This window comes from Pan paniscus, chromosome 19 (genome assembly GCF_029289425.2).
Source record: "Pan paniscus chromosome 19, NHGRI_mPanPan1-v2.0_pri, whole genome shotgun sequence".
Taxonomy (NCBI): Eukaryota; Metazoa; Chordata; class Mammalia; order Primates; family Hominidae; genus Pan; species Pan paniscus.
In genome coordinates this window covers 97044521-97068374 of record NC_073268.2, presented here as the reverse complement: position 1 = coordinate 97068374, position 23854 = coordinate 97044521, and the positions used below count along the sequence as shown (strand labels likewise).

The 23854-nt window shown below is 58.8% G+C and overlaps 1 protein-coding gene across 1 annotated transcript; it reads left to right on the top strand.

The window, feature by feature from the left end:
* The first annotated feature begins 10380 nt into the window (after positions 1-10380).
* Positions 10381-20154, top strand: NPTX1 (neuronal pentraxin 1). The gene is made up of 5 exons (XM_034943068.4): positions 10381-10986; positions 11271-11478; positions 13548-13792; positions 15081-15260; positions 15958-20154. The coding sequence occupies exons 1-5, from the start codon at positions 10543-10545 to the stop codon at positions 16177-16179; spliced, it is 1299 nt and encodes a 432-aa protein (XP_034798959.1). The 5' UTR covers positions 10381-10542; the 3' UTR covers positions 16180-20154.
* Positions 20155-23854: the final 3700 nt, after the last annotated feature.

The window sequence follows — 23854 nt, the reverse complement described above, 5'->3', positions numbered from 1 at the left end:
ACTAGCAGGGGCCAGCCCTTCTCAGAGCCTGGGATGATCACTGCCAAGGCCAAGCTGTGAGCTGAGACTGGCTCAAAGGACTGTCAGCTGACAGGGCAGGTCTGAGAACGGGGAGGGGTGGGATGAAGGCAAGGGGCCGGCTTGTTACCAATTTGCCATGGCTCCCTGCTGCAGAATGCATTAGGCTGTCCCTACGCAGAGCAGAAAATAGGTGCGGAGTCCGGGCGCTGCAGCTCACGCCTGTAATCCCAGCATTTTGGGAGGCCGAGGCAGGCAGATCACCTGAGGTCAGGAGTTTGAGATTAGCCTGGCCAACATGGAGAAACCCTGTCTCTACTGAAAATACAAAAATTAGCCAGGCATAGTGGCTCACACCTGTTATCCCAGCTACTTGGGAGGCTGAGGCAGGAGAATTGCTTGAACCTGGGAGGTGGAGGTTGCAGTGAGCTGAGCTCGTGCCACTGCACTCCAGCCTGGGCTACAGAGCGAGACTCTGTCTCAAATAAATGAAAAAAGATGGGGAAATGAAAAATCTTCCCAGAAAAGGGTCTCTGTGACCCCAAGACATCCCAAAAGGAGGGCTTCATTCCTTCCTTCTTTTCTTTACTTCCCAGACACCTGAGCAGTTTAAAATTGTAAGATTTCTTCACCCTGCCCCCTGCACATGCACACACACAATGCGTGCTTCTGCTTCATCCTCATGATATCCCCAGGAGGGAGGGGGCACACACACCTGCAGTGTCAGAGAGGTAGACATCCAGCCTCAGCTGAGAGACGGAGCTCCTTGCTCCCCAAGTGGCACGCCAGCTCTCCCCACCCAGCTTTGAGACCCTCCCTGGATGGGCCTAGTCCTACCAACAACACAACAACATCACATCATCCTAGTAACAGCAGCTGCCGTGGAGTGTGTGCTCACTGTGAGCAGGGTACTCCCCTGGGGCCTCCCCGGGCCATCTGGTGTGACCTTCCCATCTTGCCCAGAGCCCCACAGCCGGTAGTGGTAGAACCAGACGTTGAGACACCTGAGCTTGCAGACACAGCCATTTTTTTTTCTTAAGACGGAGTCTTCCTCTTGCTGCCCAGGCTGGAGTGCAGTGGCATGATCTTGGCTCACTGCAACCTCTGCCTCCCTGGTTCAAGCGATTCTCCTGCCTCAGCCTCCCGAGTAGCTGGGATTACAGGCACCCACCACCAAGCCCGGCTAATTTTGTATTTTTAGTAGAGATGGGGTTTCACCATATTGGCCGGGCTGGTCTCGAACTCCTGACCTCATTATCTGCCTACCTCGGCCTCCCAAAGTGCTGGGATTACAGGTGTGAGCCACTGAGCCTGGCTGCAGAGAGCCATGTTCTCTCCCAACTCACCTTACCCTGCTCCAGAGGGTGCCCACCAGATCGTTTTTGACATTGTTATTCAGGGTGGCCCAGAGCTGGGGTGAGGGGTCTCTCTGCAAAATCCCACGAAATCCTGCCCTAGGAAACCACAGGTCATTCAATGTTGGTACTCTGGGCCCAGCCAGATACTATCTTAGAGGGATCTTAATGTAGTTACGGATAACAGATGCCAATGTTTTAATAAAAGTGCATGAAAGAGAAACTTAAAACCAAGAAAATTCTATCCATCAACTTAAAAAAAAAATAGGGACATGAGCCCAGGAGTTCGAGACCAGCGGGCAACATAGCAAAACCCTGTCTCTACAAAAAATACAAAAGCTAGCTGGGTGTGGTGGCATGCGCCTGTAGTCCCAGCTACTCAGGGGGCTGAGGTGGGAGGATTGCTTGAGCCCAGGAGGTCAAGGCTGCAGTGAACCGAGATTGTGCCACCGCACTCCAGCCTGGACAACAGAGTGAGACCCTGTCTTAAAAAAATAATAATAATAATTAGCTGGAAACATCTTTGTGTCTCTACCGTCTGGGAGAGTTCCTGGCACATAGTAGGCCTGGAAGAATGTTCATCCAATGAATGAACGAATGAATGAATGAATGAATGAATGGAATTCAGAAGGCTAGACTCGCAGTACTAGAATTAATACTGCTACTTAGGCCAAGGCACTAACATACAGTGAGCCTTGCTTGACTCCTCTGCAGAATGGGCAGAATCAAACATAAGAATGCCACCTGCCGGCTGGGCGCGGTGGCTCACGCCTGTAATCCCAGCACTTTGGGAGGCCAAGGCGGGCGGATCACCTGAGGTCAGGAGTTTGAAACCAGCCTGACCAACGTGGTGAAACCCCGTCTGTACTAAAAATACAAAAATTCGCCAGGTACAGTGGTGGGCACCTGTAATCCCGGCTACTCAGGAGGCTGAGGCAGGAGAATCACTTGAACCCAGGAGGTGGAGGTTGCAGTGAGCCAAGATCGCGCCACTGCACTCCAGCCTGTGGGAAAAGAGTGAGACTTCGTCTCAAAAAAAAGAATGCCACCTGCCAAAGCCATCTGGTAAACGTCCAAGACACCTTGGAAAATGTAACAGAAAAAGGAGCATATTTCCACCATGCCTAATAGTTTTTGTTTGTTGTTTGTTTGTTTTTGAGACAGAGGCTCACTGTGATGCCCGGCTGGAGTGCAGTGGCGTGATCTCAGCTCACTGTAACCTCTGCCTCCCAGGTTCAAGTGATTCTCCTGCCTCGGCCTCCCAAGTAGCTGGGATTACAGGCGCCTGCCACCATGCCCAGCTAATTTTTGTGTGTTTAGTAGAGACAGAGTTTTGCCATGTTGACCAGGCCGGTCTTGAACTCCTGACCTCAGGTGATCCACCTGCCTCGGCCTCCCAAAGTGCTGGGATTACAGGCGTGAGCCACGGCGCCCGGCCCTGCATTGTGCCTAATTGTGACATGGGAGTGTCATTCATCCCCCAGAGCACTGGATGCTCCCGGAGGGCTGGCTTCAGCCCATCCTGCAGCCTGGCACCCTGCAGTCTGCGGCCCTGTCCCCAGAGGAGGAGGCACGGTGGCTGCTGCCTCCGTCGGCAGGCGACCACACTCTTCCTCTCCCAGGTATGAGTGATGGCAGCAGCGCACGGTCCTTGTAATAACTGTAATCTCTTGCCAGTACACATCATTTTTATTCCGAAACACTTTTATGCCTCAACTCATTTTATATTTCATGTGCCCTCTCCTGGCGTCTCGCAGGTGGTAAAATTGATGGGCAAGGACACAGCAGGCTGGCAGGCCCCCGGCCCCCACCGCAGCAGCCAGATGCCGGTAGCTGGAGGGAGCGTCCTAGCTCAGGAACCAAATGAATGCAAACTGGGGAGGGCTGGGACGGGGGCCCTAGGGCCATTCCTCACCTGGCTTTGTATTTGCAAGCCCTGTGTTGGGGGTGCAGGGAAGGCATTTTGAAGTGCAGAAGGTGCTGTACAAATGCCTGAGAGTACCGATGTCTGCTGCCCTTGTCACTGTTGAATGCGGAGATCAGAAACCTTAAAACAATGGTCCTTGAATATTGGAGTCCCAGGGTGCTCTTTTCAGCTTTCTTCTGTTTTTGTACCCACTGCCTCCCTGGATGGGCTCCCTACTGGCTTGGCTGTGGTCCACGGCCTCTAAAGATGCTCCCAGGACTCTGCTGTCAGCCCCGTCCTCCCTCTGCACCCTCAGGCCCCTTCCGCTCAGGTCAGCTCAGGACCAGCCTCCTCATCGTCTTGGAATCTCTAGAGCCTCCGTGTGCTGGGCTCTGGCCTCCTCCCGGATGTCAGATAGCCACTGGAAAACCCATGCGTCCTAGTGTGAACTCCGGACTCCTCCCTCCCTCCAGGCCCTCCCAGGCTCCCCACCCCTTCTCTGCAGGCAGAATCACCACCACCCCGTCGCCCAGAAGCCGGGGATCTTCCCAGGTTCCTCCCTCTCCTTCACTTCCCACACCCCAGCCATCACCAAGCCCCTGCCAAGGAATCTCCCAAATGCCCTCAAGCCTCTCAAGCCCAGTCCCCTTCCTCCCTGGCTCCTATGACATCACCCTCCAGGTCTCTTCTGCAAGCCCTGCTCCTGCTCAGCTCTGCCCTCACCAAGGGCTCCCAGACAGCGCCTCCACAGGACTGTGGGTGCTCCCCAAGGTCCTGGCCCACCTTGCCCACAACTCCCCCACATCTACCCTGGCCCCTGCAGCTCACTCTTGGCAGGATGAACTACGTCCGTCTCCCCACGGCCTGCCCCTCATTGCTCTGGCATTGCTAGTGCCAGCCCCCTTGGCTCACTCTTCAAGCCCCTGTTATCACCTCCACAGGAGACCCTTCCAGCTGACGGCTGGACCCTAACCCATGCGCCTGGTGCCGGCTCAGGACCTCTCCCGTCCTGTGGCCCTCACGCATGGTACCCAAGGTGTGTTCAGCCCTGTCTAGCCTGCCAGATCGCTTGGCCTCAGAGACGGAGAATGGTGTTTTACTCATCCTGGCCCCAACACCTGGTCTGCCCCTCAGTGGATGCTCTGGAAATATTTGTTCAACTGAGAGCAACTGTTCTGAACAGTTACACTATGGCAAATGCCCAAGCATCTGCCTGGTGCCATGAAACGCCTACTTGGAGAGTAAGACACGCCTTCCCCAGGTGGGAAGGGCTCACCTTTCCCCTGCAAACTCCTGTTGATTGGGATCAGTGAGTCAGCAGTTCAAGAGCACCCATTCCCCATCCTTGACCCCAGCACTGGGCTCAGCCTAAGAGAAGGAACAGGCAGGGTGGGGACAGAGACCACCCAGGGCCCTGTCCCCAGCCAGACTGGGCCAGTGGCCGCCTGGCTGGCTCAGAGGAGGAAGGTGGTCCTTGCTGTGGGGAAGCCCCTGATGGGAGCAGGGAGTCTGGGGTGGGAGCTCAGCTGTCGCAGGAGAATGGGGCACTGCCCCGGCCCGTCAGCTCCTCGCTGCAGCTGCTGCAGGCTTCGCCACACTTGCACAGTGGGCAGGAGCGCATAGTCCTGGGGTGAGGCAGGGCTGGCTTCTCCTCCGAAGATGGCTGGTGAGAAGCTCTTGAGCCTGGGGTCCGCAGCCCCACCTGCCCTGCCCACTTGCTGGACATGGGTGGGCTGGGGCACTGTCCCCTCAGGGCTCCTCTCCTGGAGTCTTTTCCTTGCAGCTCCTGTGCTGGGCAGAGACAAAGTGGCCACATGGAGTGCGAAGGCCAGGGATTGGCCCCAGCTCTGCCTTCGCTGGGTGACGGTGCGACCTTGGCTTCTCTGGGCTTCCCTATGTTTCCTCTGTGGTGAGCGAGGACTAGAGCCCAGCTGTGCCTTTGAAAGGCAAATGCGTGAATGTGGACTCAGGACTTGGAAAGGGGACAAGTGCTTGTTTTTAAGACACAGTTAGGTTACCACTGCAGGGGTGTCATGTAGAGGACAGAGGGGAAGCCTCGGGTGGGGCGCCTCCCTCAGCAAAGCCAGGGAGCAGGGACCTGTCCCTTATCACACAGAGCTGGTGGGTGGGGCTGTCAGGAGTGACTCCAAGGCACAGGTGGGCTGAGGCTGTGACTCAGAGGCCCCGTGGGACTGGCTGCCGTCAGAGCAGCCCCACACCCAACACTGTGGGTCCAGGGGCGCCTCACTTGGGGGGAAGGTCATGTGGCCTGACTGTATGCTGAGGGCTGGGCTGCCAGAGGTCCCTGTGCCTTCTCCCCTGGTGCGGCCAGAAGCCCCTCTCCTCTGCCCAGGACACCCTGCGGATGCTGTGCCCCGCACACCCTGTGTGAGGCATAGAACCACAGAGAAAGGTGCACAGATTGCACCTGGACAGCCCAGTGAATGGTCACAAGACAAACACCCCACGAGATCAGCACCCAGATAGAGAAACAATATGGCCGGTACCCTGCGAGCTGCTGGAAACTCAGATGCAGGTGAAAATGGCGTTGCATATCTCACACACTAAAACCCCGGCCACTCACCTTACCGCAGACTGTCCCACATCCTAGACCAGCTGCCAATGCAATGAGTGTCCGAGGGGTACAGCCTGTCCTCCAGAGGGGCATGTACCTGACCCTTGGCTGAGGCACTGTGTCCCAGGGCTGTGATCATCGAGGGCTCCTGCTTCTCTTCTGCGGGTGGGGGACCAGGGCCTCTCCCACCCCACCATACCCTCCCCTCCCAGCCTCACCCCTCCAGAGGCAGCATGGAACTTCATGCGGGAAGGGCTGAGGCAAGTGGGGGCAGAGCAGGGTGCCTCTGCCTAGCACCCCGCAGTGCTCTCAGGCCCTCCCAGCATTCTCCCAGCACCCACCCATTGCTCACCCTTCTTCCTGCTCAGGGTGGAGGTTCCAGATAAGCTCAAGGCATGGCCTGGAAGAGGAGAGGCCGGGGAGATACGGCAGGATGAGCAAGGGGCGCAGGCACCCACCAGGCTCAGGCACACCCCTGCATGAGCTCCCACTGTCCACTGAGTAAAGACTCTTGATGGGCACTGAGGTCCTCTTAATACCTCCCAACCTACCCGGCTAGCCTTCTTTTTTTTTAATTTTTTTTTTTTTTTGAGACAGGATCTTGCTCTGTTGCCCAGGCTGGAGTGCAGTGATGTGGTCTCGGCTCACTGCAGCATCAACCTCTCGAGCTCAAACAATCCTCCCACTTCGGTCCCCAGAGTAGTTGGGACTGCAGGTGCACCCCACCATGCCTGGCTAATTTTTGTATTTTTGTAGAGATGAGATTTTGCCATGTTGTCCAGGCTGGTGTCAAACTCCTGGGCTCAAGAGATCCACCCACCTCGGCCTCCCAAAGTGCTGGGATTCAAGGCGTGAGCCCCTGCACCCGGTCTGTCTAGTCTTCTTATGCCTGGCCACCCTCTCCATACTGGCCACTAACCAGGGCCTCTCCTGGACACCTGCCCCCTTTGCCTTCTCTACACTCCCCCTCCCACTACCAACTAACCTCTGCAGGCCTCTCCGTGCCCTTCCACCAGGAGTGAGCTGAGCCGGCCAGTACCCACTGATGGTTGCATTTGCAGGAATTTCCCAGGTCGATGGTTAAACACAGCCACTATTACATTTTAAACTAAGTAAACTTATAATTAAATAAGTTATATTTAAAATGGGCAATAAATACTACAAACTCATCACTTTCTAAGTATTTTCTTACATTGAACTATTGTCTATCTTTTTTTTTTTTTTGAGACACAGTATTGCTCTGTCATCCAGGCTGGAGTGCAGTGGTTCGATCTCGGCTCACTGCAACCTCTGCCTCCCAGGTTCACGTGATTCTCCTGCCTCAGCCTCTCAAGTAGCTGGGATTACAGATGTGTGCCACCACACCTGGTTAATTTTTGTATTTTTGGTAGAGACGGGGTTTCACCATGTTGGCCAGGCTGGTCTCAAACTCCTGACCTCATGTGATCCAGCTTGGCCTTCCAAAGTGCTGGGATTACAGGCGTGAGCCACCGCGCCCAGCCTTGTCTATGCTTTTGAGTTTTATTCACATCTATTGCACCGTTATGGTGGGAGTAGTATAATATGTACTATTGTGCTAGGCCGGGCGCTGTGGCTTGCACCTGTAGTCCCAAGACCAAGGCAAGAGGAGTTCAACCATCTCTACGAAAAAAACAAAAAAAAATTAGCTGAAGTGTGGTGGTGCAGGAAGCATCGCTTGAGCCCAAGAGGTCGAGGCTGCAGTTAGCTGTGATTGCGCCACTGCACTCCAGACTAGGCAACAGAGCAAGACCCTGTCTCAAAAATAAAATAACAGTGTGCTAGTGTGCATGGTTTCCCAATGAGTGAGGTCGTGTCACAGGCAGCCACAAATGTACGCAGCTGGGAATATTACGGGATCGCCTCCCTCACCCCAGCTGCATCTGGGGTGTGGGACTCAGGCAGGGCCGGGATCACTGGCTGTTCACAACACCATCCCCCCTCTTCCGACCTAGTAACCAGACACCCCGATGAGTTTGGGCAGGGCGGCCCTTCGTTTTCCTGCTCCCTCCCTCTCAGATACTTTCAGAACACTGGGGAGGCCGAGGGAATCCTAAATACGACCCTCCGCTTGCCCAGGGTCTTGTGAAAGAGAAACGCGGCATGGTGGCCCTCGCGTGTGTGTGCAGCGCCTGCAGGTGTCCCGCTCAGCGCCTCCTGCACAACAGTTGCAGGCTGGACCCGAGGGTCCCGGCCCATCCACCGCGGTCTCCTCTCCTGGGGCCCCACAGTGCCCAGAGGTCCCGCTTGCCCCAGACACCGCCCCAGGCTCCCCTCCCTTTCTGACGCCGTCCACTCCCTTCCTCTGCGGAAGGGGGACACGCTCCTCTGTGCCGAGGTGCCAGGCCGCTGAGATCTGCTGCCCTGGAGGAAAAGCCAGGCAGGGTCCCTGGCCTTGGGCGGCTAGGAAGGCTCCACGGCTGCTGGGGATAGAGACGCGGGGCCAGGCTAAGGGTTCCCGCCCCGTCTAAACAGCCTGCCCTGGGCAGGGCCGGGCTCCTCTCCCGCGCCCGCGCGCTCTCGGCTGGGCACGGTCCGGCTCCAGGCCTGACGGGCGCGGCCTCCCCACTGGACGCGTGCGGGAGGGCGGCGAGGCCAAAGCGCTGGGGCCAGGAGGGCACCCGCCTAGCGGCTCCCTACGGGAGTTGGGGCAGAAGACGCCGCGACCCCGCGCGGGTAATTTCTCCCGAGGCGCGTTCCAGCCCGTGGCGCTGCCGGCGCAGACCCCGCGTGGGGACCGGCGAGGCTAACCCCTCCTGCGGCCCGGGGTCGGCAGAGCACGCGAGGGGCCGCGGGCCGCGTGGGTTTGGGCGCGCCGTGGTGGGCAAGCGGGGCCAGCAGAGCGGGAACCCGCACACCCTCCGAGCGGAGCCGAGGACAGGCCCGTGCGGGCCGCGGGGTCCCTCTGGCGCCAGGAAGCGGCGGCCGAAGGAGACAACGAGAACGCAGCCCCGGCTCAGGGAGGCTTAAAGGCTGAGATGCTGAACGCAGACGGCGGGCGCTCGGGGGCTGGGGGGCGGGAAGAGGCCGCCATTTCTCAAAAAGGTCTCCATCGAGCCGGCCTCTGCTCCCGCCCGAGGGGCGGACGCCCGATCCCGGCACCCGGGACTGCCCGTGGGTCCCTGCTGGCTGGGGACCCCCTCCCGACCCCCAGCCCCCGGCTGCGCGCAGGGAAAGGCTGCATAATGCAGAGACCAGAGAAGCCGGGGGCGGCGGGGAGGGGTCGGGGGGCCACGGCTGTAGCCCGGCCCCGCAGTCTCGGAGCCTCAGTTTCCTTCTCTGTACCACGGGAGCGTGGACGGAGGGATTTCCGAGGCTTTGACCGCTCTGATAGCCCCGGGGCGGGGCGGGGCGGGGCGGGGCGGCTGCGCCAGCCCTGGTCCTGAGCCCCCAGCCCGGCGCCGGAACCCAGACCGCGATCTCGGGAGCCAAGCCCCGCGGTCCAGATGAAGGCGCGAGTGCGCGGGTGCCGGGTGGGGTGTCTGAGCGAGAGCGGAGCTTCTCAGGTGGACGCCCCCCGCCACCTCCGGGACCCCTCCTGCTGGCCTTCGGGCCTGAGAAGTGGGCGCGGCTGGACAGACGGGAAACAGCCCCCCACGCACAGGTGGACCCCCGGGGATACCGGGCGCGCGCGGCGCCTGGCAAGGGGAAGATGCTGGAGACGCGGGCGGCTGCTCCCGCGGGGCCCCCTTCCGAAGCGCCGCTACGAACGTCCAGCCCCGGCGACGCCGCCTGCCCGCAATCGGGCCGGCGCCGCGGACAGGAAAGGCTCGATCAGCTAGGTCTGCCTCCGAGAAGTCCCCAGCGCCCCGCCCGCACGGGGTGGGGGCTGAGAGTCCCCCGGGGACGGGGCCGGGTCCACAGAGCCCGGGAGCTGGGGGAGGGGAGGCGCCGGGGGCCCCGAGCCGTGGGAAGTCCCTGTACCCAGGCTGCCCGGCGGCTTCTCAATAGCACACGGACATCTAAGAAACGCGGAGCGGCCCGGTGACCCCCGCTCTGGACTTAGTGGCGCCGCGAGGCCCCACTCCGCGCCGTTGACCACCGGGCACTCGGGTGTTGACGATCTGGGTCCTTGGGCACCCAGCCCGGCTCCAAACGACCCCGGCCCAAGGGTGTTCAGTGCAGCCAGGAGGGCCGAACCGAATTCTATCTCCCGGACGCGGTGGTTTCCCGCCCGCCTGGAGCCCCGTCGGAGGTTCGGGGACACCACGCAGGTGGTCCATCCTCGAGTCTGGGGCCGGAGCCCGACCTCCTTCCCCCTGAGCTCTCGGAGCCTTCGGGGTAGCAGCGCCGGCCCAGGCGGGGGCGGGGAAGGAGGGGGCCGCGGCAGCTCCCAGAAGGGCGGGGGGGACGCGAGCGGAGGCAGCCCGGGTGGCGCGCTTGTGAGACCCCCGCCGCGCCGCGGGCCCGGGCCGCAGACAATTAAAGCGGGATTCCTCCCCCGCTGACGTCGGCGGCTCGAGGCCCCTCCCGCGGCGGCATAAAAGGCGCGGGCTCCGCAGCGCAGGCGGCAGTGGGGGCCTGACAGCGCGGCGGTGTGGACCGCGCGGCCGAAGAGCGCGGCGCCCAGAGCGCGGGCCGCTCGCGGAGCCACAGCCCGAGCCGGGTCCCAGCCGGAGCCGAGCCCCAGCCGAGCCGAGCCGGGCCCGGAGCGCCCGGTGCCCGCAGCCATGCCGGCCGGCCGCGCCGCGCGCACCTGTGCGCTGCTCGCCCTCTGCCTCCTGGGCGCCGGGGCCCAGGATTTCGGGCCGACGCGCTTCATCTGCACCTCGGTGCCCGTGGACGCCGACATGTGCGCCGCGTCCGTGGCCGCCGGCGGCGCCGAGGAGCTCCGGAGCAGCGTGCTGCAGCTCCGCGAGACGGTGCTGCAGCAGAAGGAGACCATCCTGAGCCAGAAGGAGACCATCCGCGAGCTGACCGCCAAGCTGGGCCGCTGCGAGAGCCAGAGCACGCTGGACCCCGGAGCCGGCGAGGCCCGGGCGGGCGGCGGCCGCAAGCAGCCCGGCTCGGGCAAGAACACCATGGGCGACCTGTCCCGGACACCGGCCGCCGAGACGCTCAGCCAACTCGGGCAAACTTTGCAATCGCTCAAAACCCGCCTGGAGAACCTCGAGGTCCGCGCGCGCCCTCGGCTCCGGTTCCCCCTCCGGCTCGCTCGCCCCTCTGCCCTCCCCCACCCCGTTCCCTACTCGGCCAGGCATCCCCCGCCCTCGCCTCAGCCGCGCGGGTGCCCGGCCGGTGCCTCCCCGCGCCTGCGAGGCCCCGCGGCGGCCACTCGCCCCAGCTCCCTGCCAGGCCGCCCCCGCAGTCGCCCAGAGGGGACCGCGCCGCGGGCCTTCCAGCACGGTCCCCGCGCCTCGCCTAACGGTGTGGTTTCCCCCGCCCTTGCACCCCGCAGCAGTACAGCCGCCTCAATTCCTCCAGCCAGACCAACAGCCTCAAGGATCTGCTGCAGAGCAAGATCGATGAGCTGGAGAGGCAGGTGCTGTCCCGGGTGAACACCCTGGAGGAGGGCAAGGGGGGCCCCAGGAACGACACCGAGGAGAGGGTCAAGATCGAGACCGCCCTGACCTCCCTGCACCAGCGGATCAGCGAGCTCGAGAAAGGTACTGGGGCCAGGGGGAGCCGTGCTGCCTGCCTGCACCTGCTTGCCCGACCCTGCCTCGGTCCCGATCCCTAACAGCCCAGCTCTGCACTGTGCAAGCCCCAAGCCGCTCCGCTAACCCCAACCCCTGCACCGCTTTCTCATTCCCCGCACCCCTTCCCAGGTTCTGGGCTTCTAGTCGGTGTTTCTATCAGGGCTGGGTGCCTTGGGCTGGGGCTGTCTCTGGGAAAGGGGATTGCATAGTGCCCCCTCCCCCATCCAGACACACTCACACACTCGCTGGATTTTTCAAGTCTGATTTGTTTAATCCTCAGTAACTTTGCACAGTGGCTGTCGCTGGCTCAAACCCTCCCTGCTTAAGAAAGCCTGTCTCTCCCTGGTCCCCAGCCTCAGCGTACAGCTGGGTGCAGGCTGGGGCTGGGTGCTCTCGTTCCCCGGGCCGCTGAGGCTGTTAAGCAGGTTTCTTCCCAGCTGCCATGCCCCTGGTGTCCTCTCAGGATCTCCAGCTCCTCCCCACTTCTGTCCTGAACCCCTACCCTGAGGTTTTCTCTTCTGAGTGACCCAAGCCCTGGCATCTTTCAAATCCCTGAGGTTTCTCAGTCACCAACTCAGGCCAGCCGGTCTATCACCCAGGGCGCCTGGATGAGCGCTGGAGGCTCTGCCTTGAAGTCGCAGAAATCAAACAAGGTTGTAAAAGGGGAGGTGGGGGGGTGCCCGGTGCGGAGCAAGGCCACGTGACCCTGCTCAGACCGCAAAATGTGCCGGACAGATTTAAACAGTGCCATCTTAAGGCTTGTTATGTAACTGAAAAACAGATCAGGAGAAGGAAGGACCTCAGGAGGGAGGGAGAGGGAAGGAGGGGAGATTGGGGAATGAAAAACACCCGGAGAAAGGCCAGGGGCTGGGCCCCTCCCCATCCCCCACTGCAGGCCTCAATGGGTTGGGGGAGCCGCCGGGGTGCTGCACTGAGGGGGCCTGCCCTGCTCTGCTCCCTGCCAGTTGGTTTAGAGGAGGGGGTGGTTGCTGACCGGGCAGGATGCCTTCTAGAAATAATTTTTGGCCTGGGGAACTGGATTCTTTCTGGGCTTCCTGGCAGGACCACGGCTGCTCACCCAGGGATTGACCAAGGGGTGTGTGTTCCTGGGCTCTGGGCCTGCTACTGTGCCCATTGCTGGCCAGGAATGTTTTGCCTGGAGTCAGTCACACCATACCCAGGGTGCCACAGTATATGGATGGGCTATGGGGGTTGGCGCTTACTGGAGAAGTGGCCGGTGGGGAGGGAGAAGGTGGGCCTTGTGGAAAGGGAGGCCACCAGGCCTGGAACCTGAGCTGTGAGGACGCTTACTCACCTGAGAGTGTGGCGGCATCCTAGAGCAGTCACCTTGGGGAGCCCTGGCGCCCAGAGTGCTCCCAGCTCCTTGCTGCCCTGCCCTCTCAGCAGAGCTCCAGGCAGAGTCCCTGCTCCAAGGAAGGGCCTTGGAGGTGGGGAGCTGCCCAGCCTCACACCCAAGAGGCATTGGTGGGTCAGAGGCACATCTGGCCTGGAGGGAAGTGTGTGGGCACCAGGGCCTGGCTGTCGGGTGGGGAGAGGCAGGAGCAGAGCCTGGGACTGAGCGAGGAGAGGCTCTGAGCCCCGCCCCATCCTGGAATCAGGTCGGTTACTCTCAGGGTAGCTAGCCTCGTTCCTCCTCTGCAGCCACCCCTGCTCCTTGGGTTGACTTGGCTTGGCGGCTGTCCCCATTCCCTTCTCATGCCCACCACGCAGCCCAGTGTTGATGCAGCAGCCCACCAGGCACCGCCCCCCACCCCCATCTCCCCAAGGACGCCAGCACGTGGGCGTGACAGCAGGCCAGACTTGGAGCATGAAGAGCTTGGGTCAGCTCTTTACAGACTGGCCCTGTGCCTTGGGGCAAAGTACTTGACCTGGGAAGCCACCCGCTCTGCGTCTCCAGAATGGAGACCGGAGCCTGCCCTGGCCACACATCACAGAGCCTGGTGGGGACCGAACTCAACTCAGACACCGATAAGCACTTCACGCAGGTGCAGATGTCAGGACTGTGTCTTCCGCAGGTCAGAAAGACAACCGCCCTGGAGACAAGTTCCAGCTCACATTCCCACTGCGGACCAACTATATGTATGCCAAGGTGAAGAAGAGCCTGCCAGAGATGTACGCCTTCACTGTCTGCATGTGGCTCAAGTCCAGCGCCGCGCCAGGTGTGGGCACGCCCTTCTCCTACGCTGTGCCCGGCCAGGCCAACGAGCTGGTCCTCATTGAGTGGGGCAACAACCCCATGGAGATCCTCATCAATGACAAGGTAGAGCAGCCCCCGGGCTCGCAGGGCGGCAGGGCGAGGCCCCAGGGCCCCAGCTCATGTTGCATGCTGAGACAGGGCTATGGTGGCCTCAGATGTTGATGGGGCCCCAAGGAAAGTGTTTGCCAGGTGGGACTGAGGGAGGGGGAGGGTGAAGACCAGGAGAAGTGGGAGGAGCACCCTCACCTGTACTGGGAGACCAGGGAGAGCTGGACCTTCCCAGATGCCTCCTGGGGTGGGTATGGGAGATGGCGGAGAACGAGCCATGGGGCCTGGCCCTGCCCGATGATGTGATCTGGACTCCTCCACCAGCTGGCCTTGGAACTGGCTTTGCCCCTCCATAGCAGGGACCCAGAGATGCTCTAGCGGGGTGAGGGGTCCTTAGAGATTTTTCCTGAGTCCAAGTCTATCCCACTCAGCCCCCTAACTCTCGGGAGGAGGACAGGTCTGTGTGATCCCTTGGAACAGGACAGCACAGGCAGCCTTTCCCTCTAGTGAACATTCTCCATCCTCCCCTGTGAGCTATGGAACTAGCTGCCAGCTTTCAAACTGTCTCAAGTCCGGGCCAGCAGTGGTAGTCAATGGCTAAAACCTGGGCTGGGAAGTGGATTCCACGCCCTTGTTCCTGTTGCTCTTCCCCACAAAGGGCTGTGCCATTCTGGGCCCCCTTTCCCCAAGCGGAAAGGGTGTGAAGTTTCTTTCCTCACTGTCTGCTGGACCGTCATCCTCCCGACCTGGAATGGCAGTGGGAGAGTGAAATTCCAGGTTGGAGGCTGGTCTGAGCTTTAAAAGGCATCGTGCTCCATGACATCTCTCAGATCCTCGGCAAAGGCTTGCCGTGTTGTAGAGTGAGAGGGTGTAACAGCTAGAGATGGGACATCGGAAGAGAGAGGAGAGGCCAGCAAGGAGGCTGCACAGATGTCGCACGGAGCCTTGAGAGGCAGCAGTGAACTCAGACACCAGGGATGGCTCTCCCTGGTGTAGACTAGGGCTTGTTGTGTAGACTAGCAAAGAGGGAGGAGGGTGAGTAGGAGTGAAGAGACTGCACACCCACATGGCCCTTGGGGGTTCCCTCGGTAGAGCCTTACATTTCCTGTGTGATTCTGTGCCCCACGCCCAGGCGGGGCTGACAGATGCTGAAGTCTGGGGCAGTAGGTGCTGTGAGAATTCAGTAATAGTTATTGACATTTACTTTGCAAGTAGAGATAGGAACAACTGAGGCAGTGAAGATTATGGCTTCTGGGCTGTACCCCTGTACTCACCAGCTGGCGTCTGTCATTCTCCTTCCCAGGTGGCCAAGCTGCCTTTTGTCATCAATGATGGCAAGTGGCACCACATCTGTGTCACCTGGACCACCCGGGACGGGGTCTGGGAGGCCTACCAGGATGGCACGCAGGGTGGCAGTGGCGAGAACTTGGCGCCCTATCACCCCATCAAGCCCCAGGGCGTGCTGGTGCTGGGCCAGGAGCAGGTACTGTGCTGGATGTGGTGGGGAAGGGGAGAGAGCTTCAGAACCAGAGGCTGGGAAGGGGAAGAGGAGCAAGGAGGGAGGGAGGTAGCTGGAGAAGTGGTTCCCCTGAGAAGCAGCCCGGGGAGCAGGCCGGGCAAGGCCTGTGCCCTGGGTGGACATGCACTTGAACTTCCTGCAGGAGTGAGCTCTGGTTTCAACGCTCTCAGAGCTGCAGCAACACTTTCTCTGGCATGGGAAGGCCAGTTCTGCTTTTAGTGATGAATAATTTAGTTCCCGTGAAGTGGTTTGTCTCCTGTTGGGCACCTGGGAGGAAGATGAAGGGATGGGGAATCGGGGGCGTCTGTCCCTGTTGGGCAGCTTTAGCTGGCATGGAGTGATGTCTGGGCAGGGGCCCCAGGCCCAGCTGCTGTGGTTGTCCATGGCCGAGGGACCAGCTGCAGGAGGGGCAGAGTCCAGGTCCCCCCAGGAGAAGCTCCAGGGCAGAGGTGGTCGGTGCCATCCCTTTTCTTGGGCTCCCCCAGAGGTGGGACGGATGTAGGGCTGGAGAGTCAGGGACAGGGAGACGAAACGGCACCCAGGAGTGGCCGTGAGAGTCCGTGATCGGGCAGGCACAGAGGCACTCAGATCCCCGGCCTAGGGATGGGTCCCCAGACCACCTGGCGACCCCTCCACTCTCATCCTCTGTTTTTCTCTGAAGGACACTCTGGGTGGTGGGTTTGATGCCACCCAGGCATTTGTGGGTGAGCTGGCCCACTTCAACATCTGGGACCGCAAGCTGACCCCCGGGGAGGTGTACAACCTGGCCACCTGCAGCACCAAGGCTCTGTCCGGCAATGTCATCGCCTGGGCTGAATCCCACATCGAGATCTACGGCGGGGCCACCAAGTGGACCTTCGAGGCCTGTCGCCAGATCAACTGAGCACGGCAGGCCAGGCTGAGCCCGCCCGCCCTCGCCCCCTGCTTGTGCGGCGATGATCTGTTTTGTGCGTCTCTTCTCTCCCTTTTCCCCAGGAATGAACCGAGGCCGTCGCCCCTGCACACGCACACGCACACAGCCTGGTTTTGTCCTCATGCACACGAAGCAGCCCCTGCTCCCATCTGTCCCTGAGGAAGCCCCACTTCTCTGTAGGAGCCCGGACTCTCTCAGGCATGCCCCATTCACAGCTGAAGTGGGTGCTGCAACGTCTTGAACAAGGCAGAAGTAGGTGAGAGGATCTGTGTGTGCGCGTCTACATGTGTGTGTCTACGTGTGTGCGTGCGTGGCTGGGGGAGGCCTTTTCTTTGAGGACGTACCTCATTTCCTTCTTTCTTCTGGCTTTGGAAAAATCTCATGATGAAAATTCATATTTGCCAACTTTGTTAGCTGCGTGCGTGCTTTGGGGTTGGTGCAACCTCAGTACACGCATTTGTCTTTGTTTGCAAACCTTTCTCAGAGCGACATATCTTTATATTGATGTAATAAATGTCTTTTAGTGGTTTGTCAAAGGCCGGGGGTGGGGGCTCTCTACAGAGAATTTTTATTTTGTAATAGAAGTGAACTGTCTCTGAAGGGTGAAGGCGGGCCGTCCTGGGATGGTACCCTGTGCTCTCCCGTGGAGGAGAGGGGATGGCTGAGGACACTGGCCCTTACCCCAGGGCCAGACAGCATCCATCCCTGCTGTTTGCATCTGAGAGCAGCATGGGGCCTGGGAGGTCGGCCTGTGTGCCCAGCTCAGCTAGCTCTGCCCCAGGACGGCCCTGCCCTCGACCTTCCCACCTCCTCAGATCCTGCAAGGCTGGGGTCTGCCCCTCCCTTCTCACCTCTGGAGCTGTGCTGCGCTGCTTCAGCCCAGAGGGCCCTGAGAGAGGAGCGTCCCACCCACAGCCCGGGAAGCCGGGCCCCAGCGCCCCTCTCCTTTGGCCTCCGGCAGTGCAGACCAGAGGGGACATTTTAAGGAAAGAAGCCGTGTTTCGATGAAGACCTGGCCACATGGGGCCACTGGGACTTCAACCCAGCCCATCGGTGGGAAGGTCCTTTTTGGGGGCCTTTGACAGCCATATCCCTCCCAGCACACCAGGCGCCAGGTGAGCTGGTTCAGACCCCTCCAAGGGTACTCCAGAGACCTCACGTGTGGAGCCAGGCCTGGCCAGGGCGGGGGCCTGAAACCCACTCCTCCATCTCATGGAGCTCACGGCCTACAGCAGCCCACAAGCTGCCACTGGCCGGTGACACTGACACCTGACCAGTGTCCAGAACCTTTTTGCCTTTTTTTGTTCCCCGTGAAAAGCAACATGGACATTTCCTTCTAGTCCTTCCAAGGAGGGGAGAGAAGTGTATGTGCATTTGTGTGTGTGTGTGTGTGTTGTGTGTGTGTGTGCGCTGAGTGAGAAAGAGAGCAGGCTCGGGAGGCCCTGCCCAGGGTAGGAGGAGCTTCCTGCTTTGCACCATCTGGTGGTCGCACGCCCTGAGGGCACCCCGACTCTGTCTCCAGGAGTCTCATCAGCAAACGGCTGACAAGTCTTTCTAGAAATTCTACTGCACTGCCTGGCTCAGCTGCAGCTGCAGACATTTCTGCAGGAGGAGCAGGTGTTTCTGTCTTCTGTTCCTTCTAGGGCCACCTGTCCCCTTAAACACAGGTCCACATTGTGTCAAGAACCTAGTGCATCTGTGTGTGTCTGTCAGTGTCTCTGTGTCAGTGTTCTCGTGGGTGTCTGCACGGTACCCGGCCGCCGTTCTGCAATGCATCACTCCCGCAGAGGGGGGTGCAGATCAGGCGCCGTGCTGCGCGTTGTTGTTCAACAGTGGCTTTTTCTTAGATAATCGTGCTTCCTCAGCGCCCGTCGGGTTGTGGCATCCTTGGATCTGCAGGGATCTTCTCCGTTTGCATGTTCCTCGGGGTGGCGTGTTCCTTGCTCCCTGGGTCCGACGTGTGTTCCCGCACCTGCATGGACTGCCCCGGTTCTGTGTTGTGTGCCGAGTGCCGCCCAGTGTTCTGTGACCACCCGTGTAGCTACTGAAAATGGCTGGGTAAGCAAGTCCAGGGTGTTGGAGGAGGTCAAGAGAGAGCTCAGTTTCCCTCTCCCCTTCCCCAAACACACCAAGAAGCATTTTTAACGTGTAGGTTGAGAACAAGCCTAAAGGATTCCCACAGCTGGGAGCCAGCAAGAGAGCTTGGAGTCGCCTCTCTAGACCAGATCTAGCCCCACCCTCACTCCAGCCATCTTGGAGCCCTTGTGTAGGCAACGCCCGGTGCGGGCTGTGCGGGGTGCTCCCCTGCCAGCACCTCTGGCCAGCCCCGCCCCTGCCGATCTACTGGACCGCAGACCACCTTCTGCCCCCGTGGGCCAGGTGGGAGCTGTCCGTTCAGGACCATGAGCCATCCTCTGCCCTGACTAGCGAGGGGCAGAGCACACCCCAGTGCTTACACCTCCACCCCTGCAGCCTCCTGGCCCACTCACCTTCCTCGCCCCTCCTCTGACCCACCCATGGTGCCAGGGCTGAAGCTGACCTTTAGCTCCCTCCTGCCCCTTGCTAGGGTCTGAGCCAAGCCCCTCGACTCCCTCACTGTGTTGACACTTGGCACTTTGCTGGCCCCGAGAAAGGTCGATGACACAGCCGCAAATCTAATCCACGTAGTTCCCATTTACTCCTTAATCTGATTGATGTTCCCTCTTGCACTGAATAATACATGCCTCTCTCAGGTAAGCCATTTTATAAAACAAGAAGATAAAAAGCACTGTTGAGGCAGTGTTTGCTTTTGCCGAGCTGGTGTCCGACAGCTCCCTGGGTGTCCGGGGTGGGAGAGCTGTTGACAGAAGCTCTCCGGGCCCTCAGGGGCTTAGATCCCACTTGAGTCGTAAGCCTTCTTGCTTTTGATAACACGGTATTATTTCTCTTACTGTAGAAGAAAAAGTTTATTACCAAACAAGAGTATTTTTATGAAAGAAAAGGACAAACCTATAAATTAACTCAACCTATATCTCCCTTGAAAATACTTTCAGGCTCCACCAAAACGTAGAACTGAAAGCATGTATTTTGGAAGAAAGAGATACATTTTGTATGCTTTCTTTTCCTTTTGTAGATTCCCAGTTTATTTTCTAAGACTGCAAAGATCACTTTGTCACCAGCCCTGGGACCTGAGACCAAGGGGGTGTCTTGTGGGCAGTGAGGGGGTGAGGAGAGGCTGGCATGAGGTTCAGTCATTCCAGTGAGCTCCAAAGAGGGGCCACCTGTTCTCAAAAGCATGTTGGGGACCAGGAGGTAAAACTGGCCATTTATGGTGAACCTGTGTCTTGGAGCTGACTTACTAAGTGGAATGAGCCGAGGATTTGAATATCAGTTCTAACCTTGATAGAAGAAGCTTGGGTTACATGTGGTTCACATTAAGAGGATAGAATCCTTTGGAATCTTATGGCAACCAAATGTGGCTTGACGAAGTCGTGGTTTCATCTCTTAAACACAGTGTGTAAATTTATTCAACTAACGATGGGAAATGTATTACTTCTGTACACAGTGGACTTAAGTGCAATTTGTTGAAAGGGAACAAGTCATTGAAGAGAAAAAAAAAAGCCCAATACTTAGAGTCCCAATTTTGTCTTATTTGCCAAAAAAAAAAAAAAAAAAAAGCAAACCCCCTATGGTTGATATTGTTATAATGTATATACTGTATAATATGAAAGAGAATCGATGTATCTCACTTTTTCATTATTTGCTAACCAAAGCTGTACATTTTTCATATGATCTGCAGCCTTTTGGGTATCAAATGGGTCAAAACCATGGGACCTGCCACCTCCCATCAGCAATTCTGGAAATGCACTATTTCTACTGGTATTCTTGCTTTTTTTTTTTCATTTTCTTGCTGAAATGACATGAATTGTTGAGTTTATTTTTACACAGTAAAGAGTGGAGAAAGACTGTGGTCTCCTCAGGATGTCTCTTCTTTTCCAAGGCTTGCCAATGCCACCTCCCCCTGCAGCCATCCCTTTTCCCCAGCCAGGTGCAGGTGACCCTCACCTGCAGGGGGTGTGTGCCTCGCTTGCGCATTGCCCTGTGCCCTTTAACAACCCCGCACCGTCTGGTGACGCTGGATGTTGGGTGGAGGGGTCTCCATTTCCCAGGGGCAGCTGACACAGAGGCAGAGAGTGGCCCAGTGTTTCCCCAACTCAGTGAGGCCACTCGGCCTGGGATGTGGGGTCATTCCGCATTCCCCTTCCCCTCCTGGGTGGACTCGCGGTCCACAGCTGGGTCCGGGTTCGAGGTGGCCTGGGCTTGTCGTGCCCAAGCAACTCTGGCAGTTCTCTGCCTCAGCCTCTGCTAGCGGGGCCTTAGCCACGTGTGGTTGCCTTCCCGCTCTAAGAGTCCCAGGCCCCTTCCCTGCACTTGTCTGAGAGTGTCTGAGAGTGTCCCTACAAAGGGATAAATAGCCATGGGAACGCTGGGCCTTGGGCTGAGCTTACTTCCCTGTCCCCCTTGTGGACCTGGCTAGACTCTGGATGTGTTTGGAGCTTGCGAGCTGTTCCTTCCAAGGGACAGAGTAACCAGGGCCCAAGTGCCCTGGGGTGAGTGATTCTAGCACACTCACAACCTGAAGTCAGGGGACATGGAGCCAAAATCACCTGCCCGGTGGTTTGGTTGGTGCCCCCCACCTCACACACACAGATGCACACACACACACACACACTGGGTTGGCGGAAGGGACTGGTCACTCTGGCTTCCTGTTGGCATCGCCCGGGGATTCTCTGCCCGGTGCTCTGGTGTTCCCAGGACTCAGGAGCGGGGGTTTAGTGGGTGTGAGTGAGCCACCTGTCACCTGGGATGGTGTGGAGGGAGAAGGTTTGGCCTCAGCAAAGCAGGCAGGGAACCCCCTGTGTCCCTGCAGGAAGAGCCTTGGTGGGGAGACAGAGGCCCTGCCAGGCGGGAGGCCCCTGGCCTGTGTTCCCAGAGCCATTCTCGCTGGGTGGTGTTCACCCCAGGGTGCACGCTCACGGTCGGGCCCAGGGTTATGCCCGATTCCAGTGGCTCCAAGGGACACACCGCCTCACACTTCCCACTCAAGAAAGTGCAGAGTTACGTCTGTGATAACGTCACGCATACATTTCTAATCTCTATGTGAGAGCTCATTCAAACACTTGGGTTCTTAACTATCATTAGATGCAAAGTACTTTCTGCACTTCTCACGCCTGATTTTGGCTCATCCATGAATGCCTTCAGGGGGCCGTGGAGCTAAGAACAGCTGCTTGGAAAGAAGCCATGGGCCTTGCAGCTCGGTGGAGTGAGGTGGGAGTCTGGGCAGCGGGACATGGGCGCAAGAAGTCAAAGCCAGAGGGTGTCTTGGAAGTCATTAACTTCAGCAGCCTCTCAGGTGCCTGAAACTGTTCTCGGCTTGCACACTTCTGGTGATGTGGAGCTCATTACCCCAGAGAGGTAGTCTGTCCTATTTTCAGACGGCTCTGACTATCGGCAAGTTTTCTTTTGCGCTCCCGTCTCTTCTTTTTCTGTCATTTCATGCTTGGTTCCTTGCATTGAGCTACAGCTCCTGCCCATGTGTCCCAACACAGGAAGACGGGGCTCCCTGAGTCTTCACCAGCTCTGCCCCCATGCAGCAGCCTCCTCAAATTGCACTGGGCCAGGGGCAGCCTGCCTGCATGGCGGGTACTTCTGTCTCTGTCCCTACGGACAGAGATGCTACGTCCAAGACCTGCAGGATGTCTGGGCCTGGAGAACCTTGAGGGTCGTCTAGTCTGTCTCCCCCACTGTTCAGATGAGGGGACTGAGGCCCAGAGGGGCTGTGTGGCTCATTCAGAGTTGCACAGCTTGACATCCAGAAATCAGAATCCAGGATTCCTGACTCCCCGCTCAGTGTTCTCGCCTGGCCTGGCTAAACAGCAGGGTCCTGACCTGTGCTGTGGCGCTGGCAGTACTGTCTCTCTCAGGGCTGTGAGGATGGGATGAGGAGCTATATGCACAGGGCTTGGTGCGAGCAGGTACAATTGGGGGCAGACCCCACTACCTTCTGCCATGCCAGGATACCCTCCTCCAGGTTCCTCTCCTGAAGGCCGGACGCCGCCCCCACTGCCCACAGGCCCCTCCCCATGCACCAGTCCCTCCTGGGATGCCAAAGACCCAAGGGGAGCTGGGAAATGTTGCCTTCAGGTTGGGCCATGGGGCACCCCCAGCTGCAGCCCTCGGACTCCAGTGCCTCCCATGTCATCCATACCAGGAAGCTCCGGATGTCTGGGGGTCCCCTTCTCAGCTCCTGAAGGCTGCGTCCCCCGCCCCCACGCAGGACCGCAGGCCACCTGTCCTTGGATCTCTCCCTCCCCACCCACTGAGCTGCTCCAGGACTTGTCAAATCCCCCACCCAGGTCCCATAAGCAGCAGCAGGGGAAGCTGGACCAAGCCCTGGAAGGTCTGGGGATGTGGCTTGAAGTGGCCCCCTGCAAATGCAAGGCCTCTGGAAGCCCTACATTTATCCTGGGAAAGGGCATCCGGCTCCAGGTCCCCCAGCTGCCCTCTTCCTGTCTTTGGTGCTCCAGGAAGCCGGGCATGTGTACGGCCTTGAGCCCAGCTGTGGGCTCCTGGAGCAGGGGCATCCCAGTTGAGGGAGTCCTGCTTTCTCCCTGTGCCCATTCCCTACGAGGTAGCCGGGGGTGGGCTCATCCCCAGCAGCACCCTCTCGCTGGCACACGAGCTCCTTCAGCTCAAGGAGCTGGCTGCTCACACACCCACACTCACGCACAGCTAAGTCCCTGTGGCCTCGGCTTGTGGAGACGTCTGCCCCGTGGCCTGAACATCCTTCCTCTCCCAGATGCTCAAGGCCTGGCCTGGGGTGCTTCCTGGAAATGCCACGGACTCCCTCTGCACTCACTGGTCACACATTTCCCTCCTACTGGATTTTTAAATAAATGTTTCCAACAGTTTGACCCTTAAAACCTGGAAATCGGCTGGGCATGGAAGCACATGCCTATAATCCCAGCACTTTGGGAGGCCGAGGTTGGAGGATCACTTGAGTCCAGGAGTCCGAGACCAGCCTGGGCAACATAGTGAGATCCCCATCTCTACAGAAAGTTTCAAAAAGCTGGGAGTGGTGGCCCGTGCCTGTAGTCCCACCTACTGTGGAGGCTGAGGTGAGAGGATACCTTGAGCCAGGGAGGTGGAGGCTACAGTGAGCCATGATCCTACCACTGCACTTCAGCCTAGGTGACATAGCAAGACCCTGTGTCAAAAAAAAAAGTACCCCCACATTGGTTTGTTATGGGTTGAACTGTTTCCCCCAGAAATACAGCTCCAAGTCCTAACCATGGTGCCTGTGAATTTGACTGTATTTGGAAACAGGGTCTTTGCAGATGTGTTGTCTTTATAAGAAAAGGAGAGGCCAGGTGTGGTGGCTCACACCTGTAATCCCAGCACTTTGGGAGGTCAAGGCAGTTAGATCACCTGAGGTCAGGAGTTTGAGACCAGCCTGGCCAACATGGTGAAACCCCATCTCTCCTAAAAATACAAAAATTAACTGGGTGTGGTGGCGCACACCTGTAATCCCAGCTACTTGGGAGGCTGAGGCAGGAGAATTGCTTGAACCCAGGAGGTGGAGGTTGCGGTGAGCCAAGATCGCGCC

Bases quoted from the DNA above. Each gene is read 5' to 3' on its own strand.
- NPTX1 (XM_034943068.4), top strand. From the start codon at position 10,543: ATGCCGGCCGGCCGCGCCGCGCGCACCTGTGCGCTGCTCGCCCTCTGC. The intron at 10,987-11,270 runs GTCCGCGCGCGC...TGCACCCCGCAG, and splicing joins CCCGCCTGGAGAACCTCGAG to CAGTACAGCCGCCTCAATTC. The intron at 13,793-15,080 runs GTAGAGCAGCCC...TCTCCTTCCCAG, and splicing joins AGATCCTCATCAATGACAAG to GTGGCCAAGCTGCCTTTTGT.